The sequence below is a fragment of the Gossypium arboreum genome, chromosome 5 (assembly GCF_025698485.1).
Source record: "Gossypium arboreum isolate Shixiya-1 chromosome 5, ASM2569848v2, whole genome shotgun sequence".
In the NCBI taxonomy this organism is placed as follows: domain Eukaryota; kingdom Viridiplantae; phylum Streptophyta; class Magnoliopsida; order Malvales; family Malvaceae; genus Gossypium; species Gossypium arboreum.
Genome location: NC_069074.1, coordinates 22,754,352 through 22,772,057, shown reverse-complemented (window position 1 = coordinate 22,772,057; position 17,706 = coordinate 22,754,352). Strand labels below are relative to the sequence as shown.

The 17,706-nt window shown below is 34.6% G+C and overlaps 1 protein-coding gene across 2 annotated transcripts; it reads right to left on the bottom strand.

The window, feature by feature from the left end:
• Positions 1–589: 589 nt before the first annotated feature.
• LOC108482976 (histone-lysine N-methyltransferase ASHH2) lies at positions 590–15,732 on the bottom strand. Of its 2 annotated transcripts, none has more exons than XM_053028110.1 (18): positions 15,470–15,732; positions 12,378–15,312; positions 12,000–12,204; positions 10,622–10,791; positions 10,407–10,486; positions 9,169–9,300; positions 8,920–9,036; positions 8,068–8,160; positions 6,165–6,242; positions 5,485–5,541; positions 3,678–4,458; positions 3,543–3,598; positions 3,290–3,369; positions 3,107–3,189; positions 2,952–3,031; positions 2,146–2,225; positions 2,012–2,057; positions 590–1,907 (listed from the first exon to the last, which is right to left on the bottom strand). In XM_053028110.1, exons 2-18 carry the CDS (start codon positions 15,028–15,030, stop codon positions 783–785), a joined length of 5,916 nt encoding a protein of 1,971 aa, XP_052884070.1. In that variant the 5' UTR covers positions 15,031–15,312; positions 15,470–15,732; the 3' UTR covers positions 590–782. The 2 variants fall into 2 exon arrangements, with proteins under 2 accessions (XP_052884070.1, XP_052884071.1); XM_053028111.1 differs by having other exon boundaries at positions 12,000–12,201.
• Positions 15,733–17,706: the final 1,974 nt, after the last annotated feature.

Sequence of the window (17,706 nt, the reverse complement as noted above, 5' to 3'; positions counted from 1 at the left end):
CACATTTATGAGGAAAGGAATTTGAAGAAAATATTTTTTTCAATTGAAATTTGGTAAAAAATCAAAGCAAAATTTAATAAGAGACACCGATTGTCTCGCTTATCCCTCCTGCCATAAGGACTTGGGTTACCAGAAAAGGCACCAAGTCTAATTACAAAGGATCAAAGATGACGCTAATTACAAAGGATCAAAGATGACGTACTTACCACTCATGTAAAGGTCTGTACCCCACCACGAGTGGCACCTCTAAGTACAAACCATAGCCACCACTCAATGAATCTATTAATTCTAAAACCATCCCACCAATAAAAATTGGTTTTGCCTGGAAAAAGAAAAGGCCATTTTTTGGTTTGTTTTAGGCACAAATTTGAAAGGTGGATTAAGATGTGTATAACAGGATTTTCCCACATCACCAAACGTAACAAAAGGCACTCACATTATACTTTGACAAAATACGAACTCAGATTCGAATATTATCTTAACTCCCTAACAAACACTTGATCCAAGTTTAGTCCGATAATCGTCTTCCAGGGAACAGTGAAGACAAGTGCTACTTTCAAAGTTACTATTTGTAAGAAGGCAGATACCATAATCAAACAGAACCTAAGATTAATTACTTCAAGCTGAAAATTGAATAAAATTACAAATTTCCAGTGCGGGCATCAACCCGAGCAACAAATGCCGTATATATATACCATTAATCAATGTTGAATGGGTACTATGGCTGCTGACAAAAATCATGGCTGCCTTCTTCAACTCTACAGGTTTATATAATCTGAATATCAAGAATTTCTCACATCATTTTTTACATTCCCTACATCTAGAAAGCTAGTCCCACCAATATTATTATCCTTGCTTCCAGTGGACTCGGATTTATGCCACGGAGGCCCTTTTCGTTTCTGCTGTCTGAAGTACTTACCTAAATCATTGGAGGATTCCCTAGTTCTTTTCGATGTACGTTGGATGTTTGCACATGGAATTTCAGAATTTGGTTCGTTGCAACGGGCTGTGCTACGAATGCTATTGTCAGGATAACTTGTGGCAGGCCGACAGCAGTCCTGCTGCTCATCTTTTGCATCTTCATTATTTCCAATGGAGTTAGCAGCACAAACAGGTGGAGTGTCTTTCTTACCATGGGGACATGGAGATGGAGGTAAAGGTGGGTAAGGGTGGAATGGCATGCCGGGGGCAATTGCCCAACTCTCTACACTTTCATCCTTTGGTGCTCCGAACTGCTGCACAATGGGTAATGGAATTCCATATGAGACCGGCAAACGGGAAATTAATCTCGTCTGTGGATGAGCGATGGTCATTTCTGGACACTTCAACTGACAAGTTTTTGGTTGAGGAAAACTAGTGGCAGTTAATGCAGCAGTCGAGGAAACCAAAGATGCACTGCAAGGGGATGAGAACCCCAGTGGAGCATCCCCCTGAAACCTGTGCTTTCCATTGACTACATTAACGGCTTCACCTTTGCATAGGATGTCATGACATTCTTTATCCCATCTACTCATCTTGTTCATGTGATTTGATGTCGGTTTACCCAAAATGGTTAATTGGCTATATTCATGTTTCTTTGGTGACCGTGAATCAATTTTCTCTGTTTCTGCAGGCTGATCCCAGCGGCTTTTACGCTTGCGAATTTTGGTGCCATTGGTTTGGCAAACGCCTGTGGGAGATGAGGAGCAAATCTCATGGGAATTATCCAGTGTAGTTGTTTTAACAACGGTAATTGCTTCAGTAGATCTTATGGCCTGGTCCCGCAAATGATTGTGTGAGGCTGAAACCCTGTTACAGCCCAAGTACCTGCGAAGCTCCATCCTTCTCTCAACCTTGTCCCTGTAGCTATGTTTTCTCAAGGGTTTTGGAATCCATGTATCTCGAAAATTTCGAGCTATTTCATGGACCTGTAAAGCATGTTTGACTAATTAGACATGACATTCACACAATAGAAAGCTATTCAAGAAAAGAGGTATAGTCCATGAATAACAAAATAATGGAAATATTATACCGTTTTGTCATTGTGCTCTGTGAATGACAGTATTGACTCTAAAAAGCTGCATGAGAACGTACAGTTTTCAGAATAGGGAAATAAAAAGGACTGAAAATATGTTCAATAAAACAAACTCAGGCGTATCCTCTAACCTCTCCCTTCCAGCACAGGGAGGACCTCCATTAATACGTTCTACCGTAAGTATCTTCCTCCTTGCTAAGTATTCTAAAACCTGTAAAAGAAGTTGCAAGCTGTAGTCTTGCCATATCTTACGTAGAGTTTTGTAATTTATTTTCAAGCTCTCATAAGTGGTACTTGATCATCATAATTTAAAGGCTCCAGATACCGGCATAAGAAAAACAATTTTTTATTGTCCAAAGAAAATGAAATATTCAGATAGAATTATGCTTAAAATTAACTGAAATCACAAAGTTAGTTGATTGATTTCACAAAGTTAGATATACAAATATCCTAGTTACACTTACAACTCATGCGATCAAATGCAGTAACAGTCTCAAATCGACTTCTTTAGTTATTCAAGATATAATTGTTGCACATACCAAAAAGAGAAAAAAAGAATCATACTGATGATGGAAGTTAGAATAAAACACTATGTAAGCAAAACATGTTATCTATAAAAATAAATGAATGCTACATGTTCAATGAATCTTAAAGAGACTTGGGCCATGCTTGGTTGAGTGCACAGAAAAATGGAAAGATAAAACATTGGTAGTAGAGAATACTGAAAAGATAAATAAATAAATAAATTCTCATTCCATAGGCCTGGTTGGAAAGATGGAAAAATGGAAAGAAAAGTACTTTTGTTCATCCACCGCTTGGTTAGAGTTGAAAAATATAATTTTCCACAAGAATGATTATTAATAATTGACATGACATGCAAATTAACAAGTATGGCTATTAATCACAACAAATTATAATATCATGTCCAGCATCGCACCTTCAAAAGCTTCCGAAGAACCGGAATCTTATTAAAGTCCCTTCGGTATTTCTTCATTATGTTGTGCAGCATCTGCAAACCTGAAAACCAGAGCAACAGCCATTTATTTGCATGTCAATAAAGATGCGACAATAGCTACAGTTAGGAAACACTACCATTCTTGTCAATTATATCGGTCAGCACCAACCGTGATTTGGTTTTTAAAAGGGCATCAAGAATCATTGAAAGCTCACGAGTGCTGCACTACAAGAAAACAAGAATCAAATATTGGAAAATTGAAGCATGAACACAAAATATGGTGTCTTCAAGGCATCCAAACAAAGAGAAACTAAATTGACCTCTGAATTGCTTCACCATTGGCGCTATCGCCAGAAGTTGCTGTGAGAAGCAGAAGCTTCAAGTAACCTTTAGAAGCATCCTGATGAAAATCAAAATGCCTGAGAAACGTAATCAAGTATAAAAATAATAATAAAAAAAAGGGAGGGCAGGGGGTGGAATAAGAAGCAAGTTGCATTTCAAGAAAGTCAACCTAACTCCTCATCAAATAAGTAGCATTTCACTATGACTTTTAGAAGATGTCAAAGCACTAACCTTTCTTTTTGTTATTCCCCCCTCAGAATCCAGCAATTCATTAAGTTTCTCCTCCACTGCAAGCATCCAAATGCATGTATCAGTACAATATAAAACTGCACAGCCATCTCATTCTAACATAAAAGGATTCTTAACCTGCTTCAAAACGGCAAGAACTAGAAGATTCCAAGAATTTTTTGAGCTTGAAAGCAGGCACTTGAGATTTTTCAGATATCATCCGAACCTTAGTTCCATTCAGAGAATTACTACTAAGTTTCCCCTTCTTATGGGAGCTAGATAAACATGATGTCTTCATCAGGGGGTGCGATTTTGGAGGAACCTGTTTGTCTTCAGCTGTGTTAAACTTTGACTCCTTATTAGCATCAATAATAACAGAAGGTAATTTGTTGTCTGACATATTTAGAGAGGTATCTAATATATGAATCAAACGTGAGGTTTTCTTCATAGCCTTATGTTCAATGGTATCATCTTGCTGAACAGCTTCATAGGGAGCTGCCAAAGGGGAAACTTCTTCAGGTTGAATGGGTAACTGGAAATTTCCCTGCAAATCTTCTATTTCAGCTGAAATGTCCAATTTAGAAGAAGCAGAAGCAGAATGGTAAACCGAGCCCTCAGCTTCTGGCACTTTCTCCAATTTTCTGACACCATAAGTTATTACTCTCTCCACAGGTTGCATTTCTGCACCAACGAAGGGACTATATCTAGAAATAACATTAGCATAACCATTCCAGGTTTCACCATCTTCAAGCATCATAGGTTCAGGAGATTCTTCATCAGAATCATCATAAACAATTACTCCCTCACTAAGTGAATCACCACCTATATAACCCCGACAATGAGATGAACCACAATGACATTTTTTGGCAGCAGCTCCAAATACCCTCACATAATTGTAGTCAAATGTAATCTCTTCACCCTGACAAATACAACAAGCTTGTAACATATAAAAAGATGATTTCCATGCATGTAAGAGGGAGACAGGAGAAGCATAGAGAGAATTTATGTAGGTATGACATGACAAAATACAATTTCTTCAGATTCACTACATGTGCCCTACTCTCCAGAAACTCACCGCATAAACATCAGATTCTGCTTGCTCAAGTTTTGCCTTAAGATTACTCTCTTGACTCCTGACCCTCCCTTTTTTTGGGTTTACTAACTAAATATCTAACACAAAGGATGCTGCTACCTGCAACTAAATTTTCTGACATTTGAGAATCCGTGAAAGGATGCATAGGAAATCTGCAACATATACTGATCAATTGATGGTTGTTGAATCAAAACTTTTGATTTCTTGGTGCCTTAGAGTACCAATTGAAATCAGTCTCTCCACCAATTCTTCATTTTCCCCCTTTTATGTAATTTTTATTTTTGGTTTTCCCCTTTTTCTCTTTCTTTTTTTTTTTATCCAGAAAAAAAAAAGGCTAGATGATCGTATGCATTAAGCATGCATTGTCCTCTGGAATAGAGTAGTTCAGCAGCAATTTTTTTTTTCCTAATTTTCGTCACCCGGAATGTAACCAGACGGAGTTCGTTCAAAAGTTAGGTCCCTCTTCTTGCTCCTGCTCTGACAATATTAGCATCTTATCACCCTCACACACACTCTCTTTCTCTCTGAGCAGTTTATTCCTCAATATAAAGGTACTTACTATTTTTCCACCTTCAATCTACCTAAATTTTCAACCTCCTTTATGCTGTTCAATTTCCATGGTTTACTTCACAAAAATTCACCAACTAAGGATTATAAAATTGTAAGCTCCCTAAATGATTTTCAAAATCTAAAATATATCATTTTGAAGAAATTGAATATAGTAAGCACCAAACACGGTTGTTTTTTATAAATAAAAAAAAACACACTATTGTTTTTAGTAACATGTATGAACCAAACCAGAAGTTAATTATGAAATTCGATGAAACAGAACAACATATTATGCAAGCATACCTTCTTTATATCTCTCAATGCAAATAGTCCAATACAAATTTCTCCATTAACCATCCACTGCTCAGGGAAAAGACAAAATTAATGGATATAAAGGTTAACCTTCTTGAAATGAAATGAACATGTTAACGAAGCATAATTTAAGAAGCAAATTTCAGTAAAACAAGACAGCCATGTTCATATTCATGGAACATAGATGTCCAAAAAGTCAAAATAAATCGCAAAATAGTTGGCAATATCAAATGTGCATAAGTCAGTGGGTGAAAAAGCAAAATCAAAGCAGCTAACATTATTGCAAGCTTAAAATCAATATTTCACATTAACAATTAATATATTAGCAATATCAAGATTTTGAAGCCCAAACTAACCAGAAAAGAATAAAGAAAAAAGTTGATTAGGACACCTAGTTGATTTGGCTAATCAAGTCCAGAAGAAAGTTACAAAGAGTGACCTTTAACATAAACTTGTCCACCAAAATTTTAGTTAGAAAAAGGGTTCCATTTAGTGGAGGTATGCTTGGATTACAAAGGCATTAAAGCAGACATTTCACCAAAAGATCCCATCATTCTGCTATTTGTAACTATTCCATCTAATCTATTTCTATTAGAAAAAACAATCTCATGTTCTTATTAACTGATATGATAACAAAAGGCCCACGGTCACATTTTAAGGATCCCATTTACCTTTTCAGTACGGCAATTTGGATCACAACTGTGGTTAATGAAGCGCCCCAAATTCCCTTTGACATATGCATCTATTACCTGGAAGAAATGGAAAAAAAATTCCTCAGAAAGTGAAACATAGAAGCATAATTAACAGAAAAATCATACAACAGAATGGATTATAATGTTATACAGAAGAAACAAAGAAAATTACGAAAACACATTCAAGATGAAGCAAACACAGGGCCGAAGGGCAAATAAAGGGTAAATTGGAAGCCAAATCTAAAAAAGCAAGTAACGACCTCATCTTCTCCAAAGTATGCTCAGTTACAAGAACCATGAAAACAATCTACTAGGTAAATAATAATAACCAACAAAATAATTTTTCTTGATATGTGAACAAACCTGTACTGAGCGTTAAATGATTAACAAAAACAAATAGGCGAGATAGAGTTGAGATTTTATTCATTTGCAACGGCCTTTTGTGCAATCACATGCTATTCAATAGCAAATTATATTTGCTAGTACCAAATGTGGAGTCTGGTAGTTAAGGGTGGTTCACATGATGGACATGCAAAAAGCCACTGATAGTTGCCTGTAGGTGTAAGAGGTAGGTTCAGGTTGTTCTCTTTGTGGAAAAGTAAAGTCCTTCGTCCATCTAACTGCAAGAAAGGTTTTTATACCTCTTGGAACAGCTGTCCATCATAGGGAGAGATGTCTTTCCCTCAAAATGTCTTTTATTACGCATGGTGTAGTCTTGTCCGCTGGATAAATGGCGAGACAAAGATAAAGAATTGACTTTCTAACAAGGTAGTCAATCCCATACCAGTGGACGTACCGTTTTTAGTGTACCATTTCGGACTTATCGATAATATAATACATTTGTATTTTATATTTTATTTGCTAAAATTTTTAAGTTATATGTAGATGGATTTTTAGCCTAATATTTCGGCACTTACTTTTTAAAGCCCAGCCCAATTCTTTCTATACTTTTTTAGGGTTGTCTTAATTTGATTGTGTGGTTTCGTACTTTTGCCATAGCTCCCGTCTTCTCTTATATTTTGTTTTCATTCCTCTTATATCTGTGGCAGGTAAGATTGCTGATGCATGGTCATTTTTCATCACGGTTTAAATGAAACATCGTGAGTAACGAGAGCCAACTTCGTCGTCCCCAAATCTGAGAAAACATAAAGAAAAACAGTTTCTATTTTGGTACCACCCAGTACCTTAAATTCCAGCAGAATGGACGAAATTGGCCGGAATAAAGTGAAACAACTGGTACCGAACGAATTGTGAAGCAAACAAAACTTTTGGATGTGTCCCGGTTTCTTACCGGAACGGAATATTCCGGCCGGTACGCAATTAACTTCTATTCTTTCTAGTGGGGTCTCTCTCGCAAGTTGGTCGCAGCAGGGTTTTTCTAGCAAGGTGTCATGACGGCTAACAGGTTTGGCCAAACGATCAGACTGAACAGAGTTATAGCTGGAGATTCTAACCATGCGCAGTCAGAGGAACCCCACTCAGTCAAATCTATTGGCGGCTGTGACCACCTTGCCAGAGTGACTTTGCTAGAAAGTCAACTCTTCATCCCCATCTCACCATTTGTCTAGTGGACAAGAATAAAAGACACTTGAGGGAGAGACACCTGTCCACCCAATCAAGTCCAAACATAAGTGCAGGAGGCCCACACTGACTCGGCCTGTAAGCTTTCTATGATGGACACTTGTTCCGAAAGGTATAGAAGTTCGATGAAGGAACTTTCTTTTCCACAAAATGAACAACCTGAACCTATCTCTTACTCCTAAAGGCAACTATCAGCAGCTCTCTGTACATGCACTGTATGAACCACCCAACCACCAGACTCCACATTTTGTATCAACAATATTTAAAAAAAATAAAATCTAGAGAAAGGTAAATTGTAAACCTCACTGCCATTCAATGTCATGAAATAGAAGTGCCTCTGACCCCTAGAAGCATACTCCTTTTGTCGAGCCTCATAAGCTTGCATATCAAGCACCTGATAAACCAGATAATTGAAACAGCATTGGTAAATATATATATATAAAAAAAAGTTTCTAGAACGTAGAGGTAATGCCATATGCATATTAAACTTCATATACTCCAAATACTCGAACAACAGGGAATAAGCCAACTATAACAAAAAGGTTAATATGGCCTAGACAAAAGTGACCTTCGGCAAATGTGACTTTCACATGCATGAAAAGCACAAGAAGCTTTCAGTTGACTACAAGAGGAATGATTAACTTGCTTGGTCTTTAAATTTGGGAAATGGCTAGCATATGAAAAAAAAAAAAAAAAACCAACAGACCATATGATAAGATACAACTTTAAATAATCAATGCATATACTGACTCGATGGACCAAATTATCCTTCCTCCAAAACATGAATACTTAATCCCCACCGTTAAGAATGTTTACAAGACAGAGACCTTGACTGCTTAAAACACTGCATATACCATATCAACTAAATAATGATGCTCAACTCACTAGCCATGACACAGCAGAACATTGCTTTAAACATGCCCCATATAACAGTATATTTGGTGATTTGGCCTGCACCACGTCATAAGATGTGGAAGCCTCAACAAAAATCTTTATTATGACTGGGTTTTCTCAAAATTAAATGTACCATTTGCTTTAGCAAATACAAAAATATAATTTTAAATGGCCAAGACCTGAATTTGACAACAATTTCAAAAAGGCAGCCACTTCCTGATCAACAAACATTAAAATAATATAAAACAAATCTAGATACCTCTCCAACGTATTCAATAAGAAACTGGCCAGCAGAAATATTCTCAAGCATCCTCAGACCGAAACCTTTCCTACCAAATCTGTCCCACATCATCTTTGCATATTTTCGCTTCTGGAACTGTAAAATAGATGTTTGGAATAAAATATCATTCTCTTCAAAAGCTAAAAAGAAAAAAATAAATCCTCTTAGTAACACAGCCACCATAAAAAATGAGTACTACAATTCATTTACTAAAAACAATGGAAGAACCTGTTGATTTGAGCAAAGCTCCCCGCAGGGACAGGTGTCCTGAACACATTCAATGTTCAGCATTCGATTTAGACATTCATCCCCACAACCAAGGTTACCATCAGGAGGTCGTTTGCAATGGCAAATCATTATCTGCATAAAATTTAACTGTTGGTTACAGAAACACAAGCCCAGATGATATAACCACAAAAGTTATCAACCTAATAATGAGAGAATACAATCAGATAAAAAAGTCAATTTAAGTTCTTTTTTTCCCCGCTTCTATGACAGCCTGTATACCAATATTTCTTACAGTTTGAAAGATGAGTCAAGCAAGCAAAGAAAGATGTCAAAAAGCTTAACAGATAAAGATTGTTTATCCAGGACTTGGAATCAAATTCTAGCTTCACCAAAGACAGGGAAGGGCAGATTATATAAGTACAAAGTCTAACCTTATTTGTGTAGGCCAGAAACTAAAATAGAACAGGTGAAGAAGGTACCAAAGTTGTTCAAATACAGAAAATACTCCCCAAGACAACCCCCCTAAACAAGGAAGAATAAGAAACAGAGGAGCCCACCAATCTGGATTGAAAACTTCTTCAATAATAAAAAAACTACATTAGAAATCATGACAAGTTCACTTGGCATCAAAACTTGGGTAAACTGCATATTTAATAACAAATATTTTGCTTTTTTTAAATAAAAAAAAAAATTGGTCACCAAACATGAAAAGTTATGATTTGATCACTAAGATTTCAGAAATTACCATTAGAAGCTACCCGTAGGTTGACATAGATTGCCAGTCATCTGACATGCCAGCTGCCCAGCCATTAGCTTCTTAATGATTAAGTAACCAAAAAGTTAAAAATTTTGGAACATTAGCAACCAAATTGTCTTTTCATAGTTGAGTGACCAAAATAAAGTATAGGGAAAACTTTAGTCGCTTAATAACAAAGATGAAAATAACCACGATTTACAAAATAAAAGAGCTGAAACAATTAATATGCTAACAGATAAAATCATACTGCCATCACAACCAAGGTAGATGATGCATTTTATATCTTTAGAAGCACTTGCCATTAGTAGAACCAAAATGTTCCATCTTACACTTCTAACTACTTTTATCAAGTAACCAGAGGAAGTCACCGGCCGTTATTAGCATTACAACGATAAGAGATGATTATACTAGAAGGAATGAAGAATCTAGCTACAGATTAAAAAGCATACAAGCATTGAATGAAATCAAGTTAGGTTCAGACCTCATCGATGGTTTGAGTTTTACAGCCACGGTGCAAAAATTTGTTGCTATCAATACGCCAAAAATGCGATGGTGGTGGCACTGCAATAAATAGGAAAATGAGTAAGAACTGAATATCAAGAAGGAAGGAGCATGACAAATGATATCATTAACTGGAATAACATTTCTATCTACAGTTAATTCATGCAATTTGGCTATCAAAAGCAACAAATATACCTGTCACACGTTTATTATTGAATCCCTTCTCGAATTCCTTATAGTTTAAACCATCACAACCATCTTCCTCAGCATCTGATACACCCAACTCTGCATTAATATCTGCATTGGATTTCTCTTGAGGGATTGAGCAGTCAGCAAATGTTTTATCCGTGTTGTCCCCACAGATCCTTCCACGTAAATGACAAAGAAATTTTTAATTAAGACAGATTTTCTCAGAAAAACCAGATAAAAACCACGAAAGCACTAGAAAAATAGGTCACAAACAGAATAAAAAATTTATAGGAAAAACGATAACTTTTATGTATCTAAATGGCTGTGACAGAAACATGCTAACAGATTTGAAAAATATGTAATGAAAACAAACTTGAAATGGAAAACATATCATACAACATAGCTCATCTGGAAGTGAAAACACTAGTTTAATATGTCAAATTTTATGAAGACTAATACATCAAAAGAACACCCCATTGTGTTACTACAAGTTGGTTGAGTATGATTTTGGCCTAGGTGAAATGCGACAAACCACAAGCTCTACATCTCAATCAGATCTTCTTTATAAACATTCCGAAGGAACCAGGAATCCTAAGAGCATAAAGAAAAATCTATATGATGAACAGTTGAATTAAAACGGATAGGATTAAGTGCATGTTCCGATGCAACTTCCATCCTTAAGACTATAAGAGGTAGCGGAAAATTGTAAGAGGATCAATTACATTACATCCATTCCATCAAAATGGCCCAAAGGTAAAATCTGACTACAAATAGAGCAGAGACCTCTACAAACAGTGATGGATAAATAAAGCATATTATTCCAAACAACTTCCACATTTCTTTTCAAAAGAAAAAGGGAAGAAGAATGCATTCATCATATGTTAAAAGCATCCTGACTTTAAAATGAGTAAATCATGGCTTAAAGTTCTTGCATTTATCTTACATATAAGCAGTAACATGCAACAGTCAGAATTTTGAGTGTGAAACTTATGGTGGCAAGAATCTAAAAGATTACTGTATTACACCTCAGAAAAATGTATAAATATTTACCAAGCATTTTCCATAAATTCACTAAACTAAGGAAGCAAGATCCAGTTTTAATTTCATAGATATCAGAAATAGGTTGAGAAAAGTATAAATTGACTGATTAAAATGTGCAAGATCCATAGATAAATAACCAATTTGATCATTGCGGTTCATAAATCTGTGGATAAAAAAATAAACAGGTGATGCATACTACACCTGATATGTGTTGTCACCAAGTGATTGACTAATCAAGCATTTAAGAGCCAACAGAACAAACATGGAAAACACTTACTGAATAACAATTTTCATACAAATTGCATTCTAAGATAATAAAGAGTTCTATGCATGGATAATATACCAACGACATGCCTCATCAATTGAATTTAGAAGTGTAACTGGTATTCTCCGCCATTTATGACAATCATCACAACAGACCCAAGCATTATCAGGCTGTGTGTGCTGCTTGATGACATCTGATACCGAGTCAATATTAATCATGTAAGCAGATGCACTGCTGTTGCCAGTATCTGAGTTCTCAAAATCAACTGAAATGTGATTTCCTGCTGCATCAATCATAAAATTAATTAAAAAAAACATCAATTTCTTCTATTACAACTTTATCCCATCGGCAAGATATAAGAAAATGACAACTAATATCTGAAAAGATTAAAGAGATAATGGTAACAACAACAACATAGAAGGGAAGAAACAGTATACATCCTTATAGTTCCAGTACCTGTTAGTGGATGCTTTCCTCCTCTGGTTACAATCTCTTGATTAGAGCCTTTCTCCTTTACTTTGATCTTACTGACTGACTTCAACTCACCTCCCCACTGCTTACAAGCATTTCCTTTCCTGCTACCTGCTGAATCAGAAACTTTGGACCCTCCCTTTCTCACTGCCTGAGATTTTGAACTTTTGGAAAGTTGATTCAGTGCGTCTTTAGAGGAAGACAAATTCTTAAATTTCTTTGTTTCAGGAACATGATGACTACAACATGCTTTAGCATCCATACTAATATCCATTTTCATGGACTCTTCAGAAACTCCGAGCCCATTTCCTCTAGAAGAATTTGCACCAGCGGAAGAACTAATAGCCTTGTTAGAGATAAATTCATTATCTCTTGTTTTTGTTCTACCTCTGCAATTATTGGATGACTTAGGTTTCCTTAAGCAGACTGTACGAGGAGATCTATGATTATCCTTCTTTCCCTTTTTGCTAACCTTACTACTCTTAACACCTCCAGGAGAAGCAAGAAAACCAGAATTATTCAGAGCAGGGTCATGCAACTCTTCTTGATGTATTAAGCCAACTTGGGCGTCAGGAATTGAATTGATTACTAAGGAATCTGGTGAAGTTCCAGAACCTGAATACTTGTTATCTATTGCTCTTCCAGATGATTCAGCCACTGCATTTGGCTTACTCACAAGGTAATCACCTAAAGCATCTTCAGCAGACTTTTTAAGATATTCAGCGCTTCCTGAAACATTGTTTGTTAGTTTTAAATCCATAAAAGAAGCATCTAAGCATGTTTTCACCTTTTCTTGGTCCTCCTTGTTCAGAAACTGCCTTTCAATACCCAGTTCCCCTACTTTATCTTCAGCAACATTGGCTAATTTTGGAAATTGTAGACCTGTTCCCTTTCCATAAATACTATAAGAAGTGTCAACAGAAACCGGCAGATTAACAACTTCCGCAACCACACTATTCAGATTACTTGGTCCAACCCCCTTGCCCACTTTAATCCTAAAGCGCAAGCAACTGGTTGAAGATTTACTTAGCCCACCTGACCCTTTTATGCTTTGACCAGACTGATCTTTGCAACTTTTCCTGCTTCCTTGGCCATCCCTAGCATTGGATGGTTTTTGATTCTGCACTTCATTAAACTCAGGGTCATCACATGGCTCAAGAAATTGTGTAATATTACTGAACAATTCCTGGATGGAAGAACGACCAGGTCTGGATGAACAGCTTCTCTTCCTTCTTGAAGCTCTAAAATGAAGTTCAATACTTTCAGGTGGCAGTTGCAGCTTGTTCCTGCAGTTCCTAGTTTTTGCATTAGTCTTTTGACTAGACTTATCTTTTCGGCCACCCCTTCTAGGAGAGGAAGATTCTGTAGGATGATGTTTAACTTCTGAAACACAATCAGCCTTGACAACAACCTTCCCTTCATTTTGCCTTTGTCCACAAAAGTCAATTGAACTGCTAGAATTAAGTGCAGCATAAGCACCCTTTGTCAGACAATCAGGTGGATCCAACCTTCCAGACAAACCATTTTCAACAATATCAAATGGATGACAAGACAATGAAACTAACTTATCACAAAGAGAGTTTTCACTGAGCTCAAAAGAATCCCCTGCATTCATTATTTCACTTGAAGTCTCAACTTTTGCACCTGCAGCAATGCCAGTCCTCTCCTCGGAAACCTTTGCAACACTATCTCCTGATAGAACGATAAAATTCTTATTGTCAGTTTGTGCATTCTGCTTTGTGCACAATGATTCAGCGCTATGTAATGTCTCAAATGAACTTGCACAACCCTTTGAAGCCAATAACTCACTATATGTATCACCAATACTTTTAGTTTCTACAGCTTTATTAAAACCTTCCAATGAGAAATCTCTGCTACTCATTTCATCTTTCTGGTTCAGCCAGTCACAACTACTTACTGAATCACCTGACCCTTGTAAACTGGAAAGTGTCTGGGCACAACATATAGCTGATATCTCACTGCTCGTAACAGATTTTATCATGGATGAAGCACAATTTTTCCAATCAAGAAGAGGACCTCTGACAATGTTGTTATCATTCTGGCCATTTTGTTGGGCACAGCCACTCCTGCAACCAGCAATGGCTATTGATTCTAAAGTCAAGTTACTATCCTTAACAGATTGAATTCTGTTGCAAATTTCAGTCTCAATCTCTGTACCACTGCTCAAACAAGCAGAAAATTCATCCTGAGACAAGCCTAAGGATCCATTAATGGCAGTTGGAACATATTTACCTGAAAATAATCTGTTTTCCAAGCACAACTGATCATTTTCTGAATTATGAACATCAATCTTACCTTGACTTACATTCAAACAAGCCACGTGATCGTCAATCCTAGCACCCAACAATTCCTTTAAACCAGAACAATCTACATTTTCACAATGATTTTCACATGAATAGCCTGCACTGTCACCATCACTTTCACCCCGGTTTTCTTCCAAATAAATCACAGTATCATCATACCTATTTCCAGTAGAATCCCCACTAGAATCACTGATAATGCAATCCCGTGGCTCAGGAACAAGGTTTTCCATTGACTCGGAGCATGAATGTTGCTCTGCAGAAGCAACTACACTCAAAGGTTCGTTAACCAATGCCGTACTCTCGCACAAACACATCTCAGTTCTTCCCAAACAAAATATCAACAAAGCAGCAAACTCATTGCTTCAACCTAAATAATAAAAGAACAAAAAAAACAACTCCAATAATAAAATCAAGTATATCCCCCACACCAAAACAATGCACCCCCCCCCCCCCAAGTTCACCGCAAAAGAATCACTGCCTATTTTCCCCTTACCAAAACATTCCCAGTAAGAACTTTATAAAAGGTTTTTAAATATAACCTTCTCGAAGCGCGCTTTCTCTGAGGAGAAACCCGAAAAACCCTAGAATCCCTTTCTCTGCGTAATGCAAAAACCCTTAATCTCAGAATCAGAATATAAACATTAATGCAGACAGAAAGACATAAGTGAAAAGGGGGAAAAACTGAGAATACAATGTAATAGTTAACCGTTGAAGAAAAAACAAAATTAAGGAAAGGCAAAAAAAAAAAAAAACCTATTATAGTAGAGAGGAGAGGAGACGAAGCAGGCCGTTGAAGAAGAAAATCTCGCATTCTTTTTAGAGAGAATGAGAGTGAATTCGGTGGCGCCGCGAAGTGCTTATTTATATTCCTTTTTTGGCCTTTTGGATAATAAGTATGTTTTAAAAAATAAACCATAAAACCAACAAACAACGTAATAGAAGTGATTTGTGTTTTAAAAATTAGGGTTTGAATTTTGTGATTGTTGTCTTCCTATGAATCAAAACGGAAGTTATTTTATAGCAGTTTTTCAGTAGATAAATAATGGCTAATATATTTAGAAAGGACTAATAATAAATTTAGTCCCTAATGTTTGTATGTTTTATCATAATAGTCTTAATTGTATATTTGAACTCTCTTAGCCATTAACTTTTTTTTTAAGGTTTCAATCTTTCATACTTTTGTTTACCGAGATATTTTCTAGTGAGTTAAATTTTTTATTATTATTTTTCATGTGTTATCTTATTAGATTATCTAAGTAATAAATTATATCTCATTAAAAATATTCTAAATATGAAATTCCATATCATCCTGTTAACTTTTTAATGGTATTTTTATTAAATTTGTTAGAAAAAGTAGATTGAAAAAAGAACAAAGATTGATGGCCAAAAATGCTTAAAAATATAATTAAGGCTATTTTGACAAAACATATAAGCGTCAAGTAGCCAAATTTGTCATTCAACCTATTAAAAACACTTGAAATATTATACAATATTTTATATTTTTTAATTAAATTAAATTAATACGTGATCTTACTTATTTAATATTTAATTAAATTTTTAATATTATATTTTTAATTGCTGGAATCGATGTAAAACAATATTTCTTGTTTGAATTATATAATTACAATATATTAACTTATCAATTTAAATATTATAATAAGAAATTTTTCAAATGCATTTTAACGTATTTAACTTACAATTAATTTTACTTTATGTAATTAATGTAAAATAACATTATTCAAAATAATAACATAATAAACTCTATTCAAGTAATAACTACATTTTACATCAATAAAATTAGCACATATTTTTAAAATTTTAAATTTAGCACAATTTTTAACATCAAAATCTTTTAACTAATAATTAAAATTTAAATTTTATAATTATAATTATAATTATCATAAATTTTTCCTATACTTTATGCTTAAAATTTCATTTAAATATTAACTCTATTTTTAAATTAGCATAAACTTTATAACTAATAATTGTCAATGGAATTATAATTATTTTAAATGCATTCTTACCAGAACTTCTTTTAAATTGTAATTATTTTTAAATATATTATTATCACAACTTCTATTTTACTACAATTTTTATTTTTAAATGTAAATCTAATAATATGATGGAAAATAAAAATATTTTCGTAAGTACAAATTTTTTTAAACTCGTACTTTTTATATATTATAAAATTATAAATTATAGATAAACCCTATTTTATTATTTTATCATAAAAGCCTTAATTTTAATTAAAATAAAAATATTTTCATTCTTTAAACCAATTTGTATTTAATGTTTATGTGAATCTAATTAGAATAATTTATTAAATAAAAATATGTTAAATTTTCTTAAAATTTATTATCTATGTTTATTATAAATTTTCTTATCAATTTGTGTCATCGGTTAACCAATTATCAACTCGGTTAAAAAACTAATATATCACTTCTTTTAAGTGATAATTAATATTATTATAATGATATTTTTATCTTTTTGTATTTTTATATAATCTTTAAATAAGCAATTAAAAATCATATATTGAAAGATCAGACACATGTTTAACAAGTTCTTTACAACTCCACCAATTATCATTGTTGAATAAATTTTAAAAGAAAATATCTATTACATAAGATGTTTTATTTTACTCACATTGTAGGTGTGACATAATCTAATATATGTAATACACGTTATCAAACAAAATTTTTGCATATGTGTGCATTAAAATTTAGGTAAAAATTAGCTATTAGTTATTGTATTGTGTAAGTTGTGGATTTAATTTCCATATTTTAATTTGATTAATTTTAGTCCATTCGAATTCTAAAATTTCAATCTTAACTCAAATTGTAGCAATTAAATCTAGTTAGTTAAATTCTCTGTTAATATTGTATTATGCGTAAAGTTGTAGACTTAAATGTTCTCCAATTTGATCATGTTCATGGTTCTTCTACTTTTGAATTTCAAATTTTCTAAATTGACAAAAATGATAGCAATAAAAC

Coding starts and splice junctions, on each gene's coding strand:
- LOC108482976 (XM_053028110.1), bottom strand. CDS start 15,030: ATGTGTTTGTGCGAGAGTACGGCATTGGTTAACGAACCTTTGAGTGTA. Junction 12,205..12,377: donor AGGAAAGCATCCACTAACAG/GTACTGGAACTA, acceptor TGATTGATGCAG/CAGGAAATCACATTTCAGTT. Junction 10,792..11,999: donor ATTGATGAGGCATGTCGTTG/GTATATTATCCA, acceptor TTTACGTGGAAG/GATCTGTGGGGACAACACGG.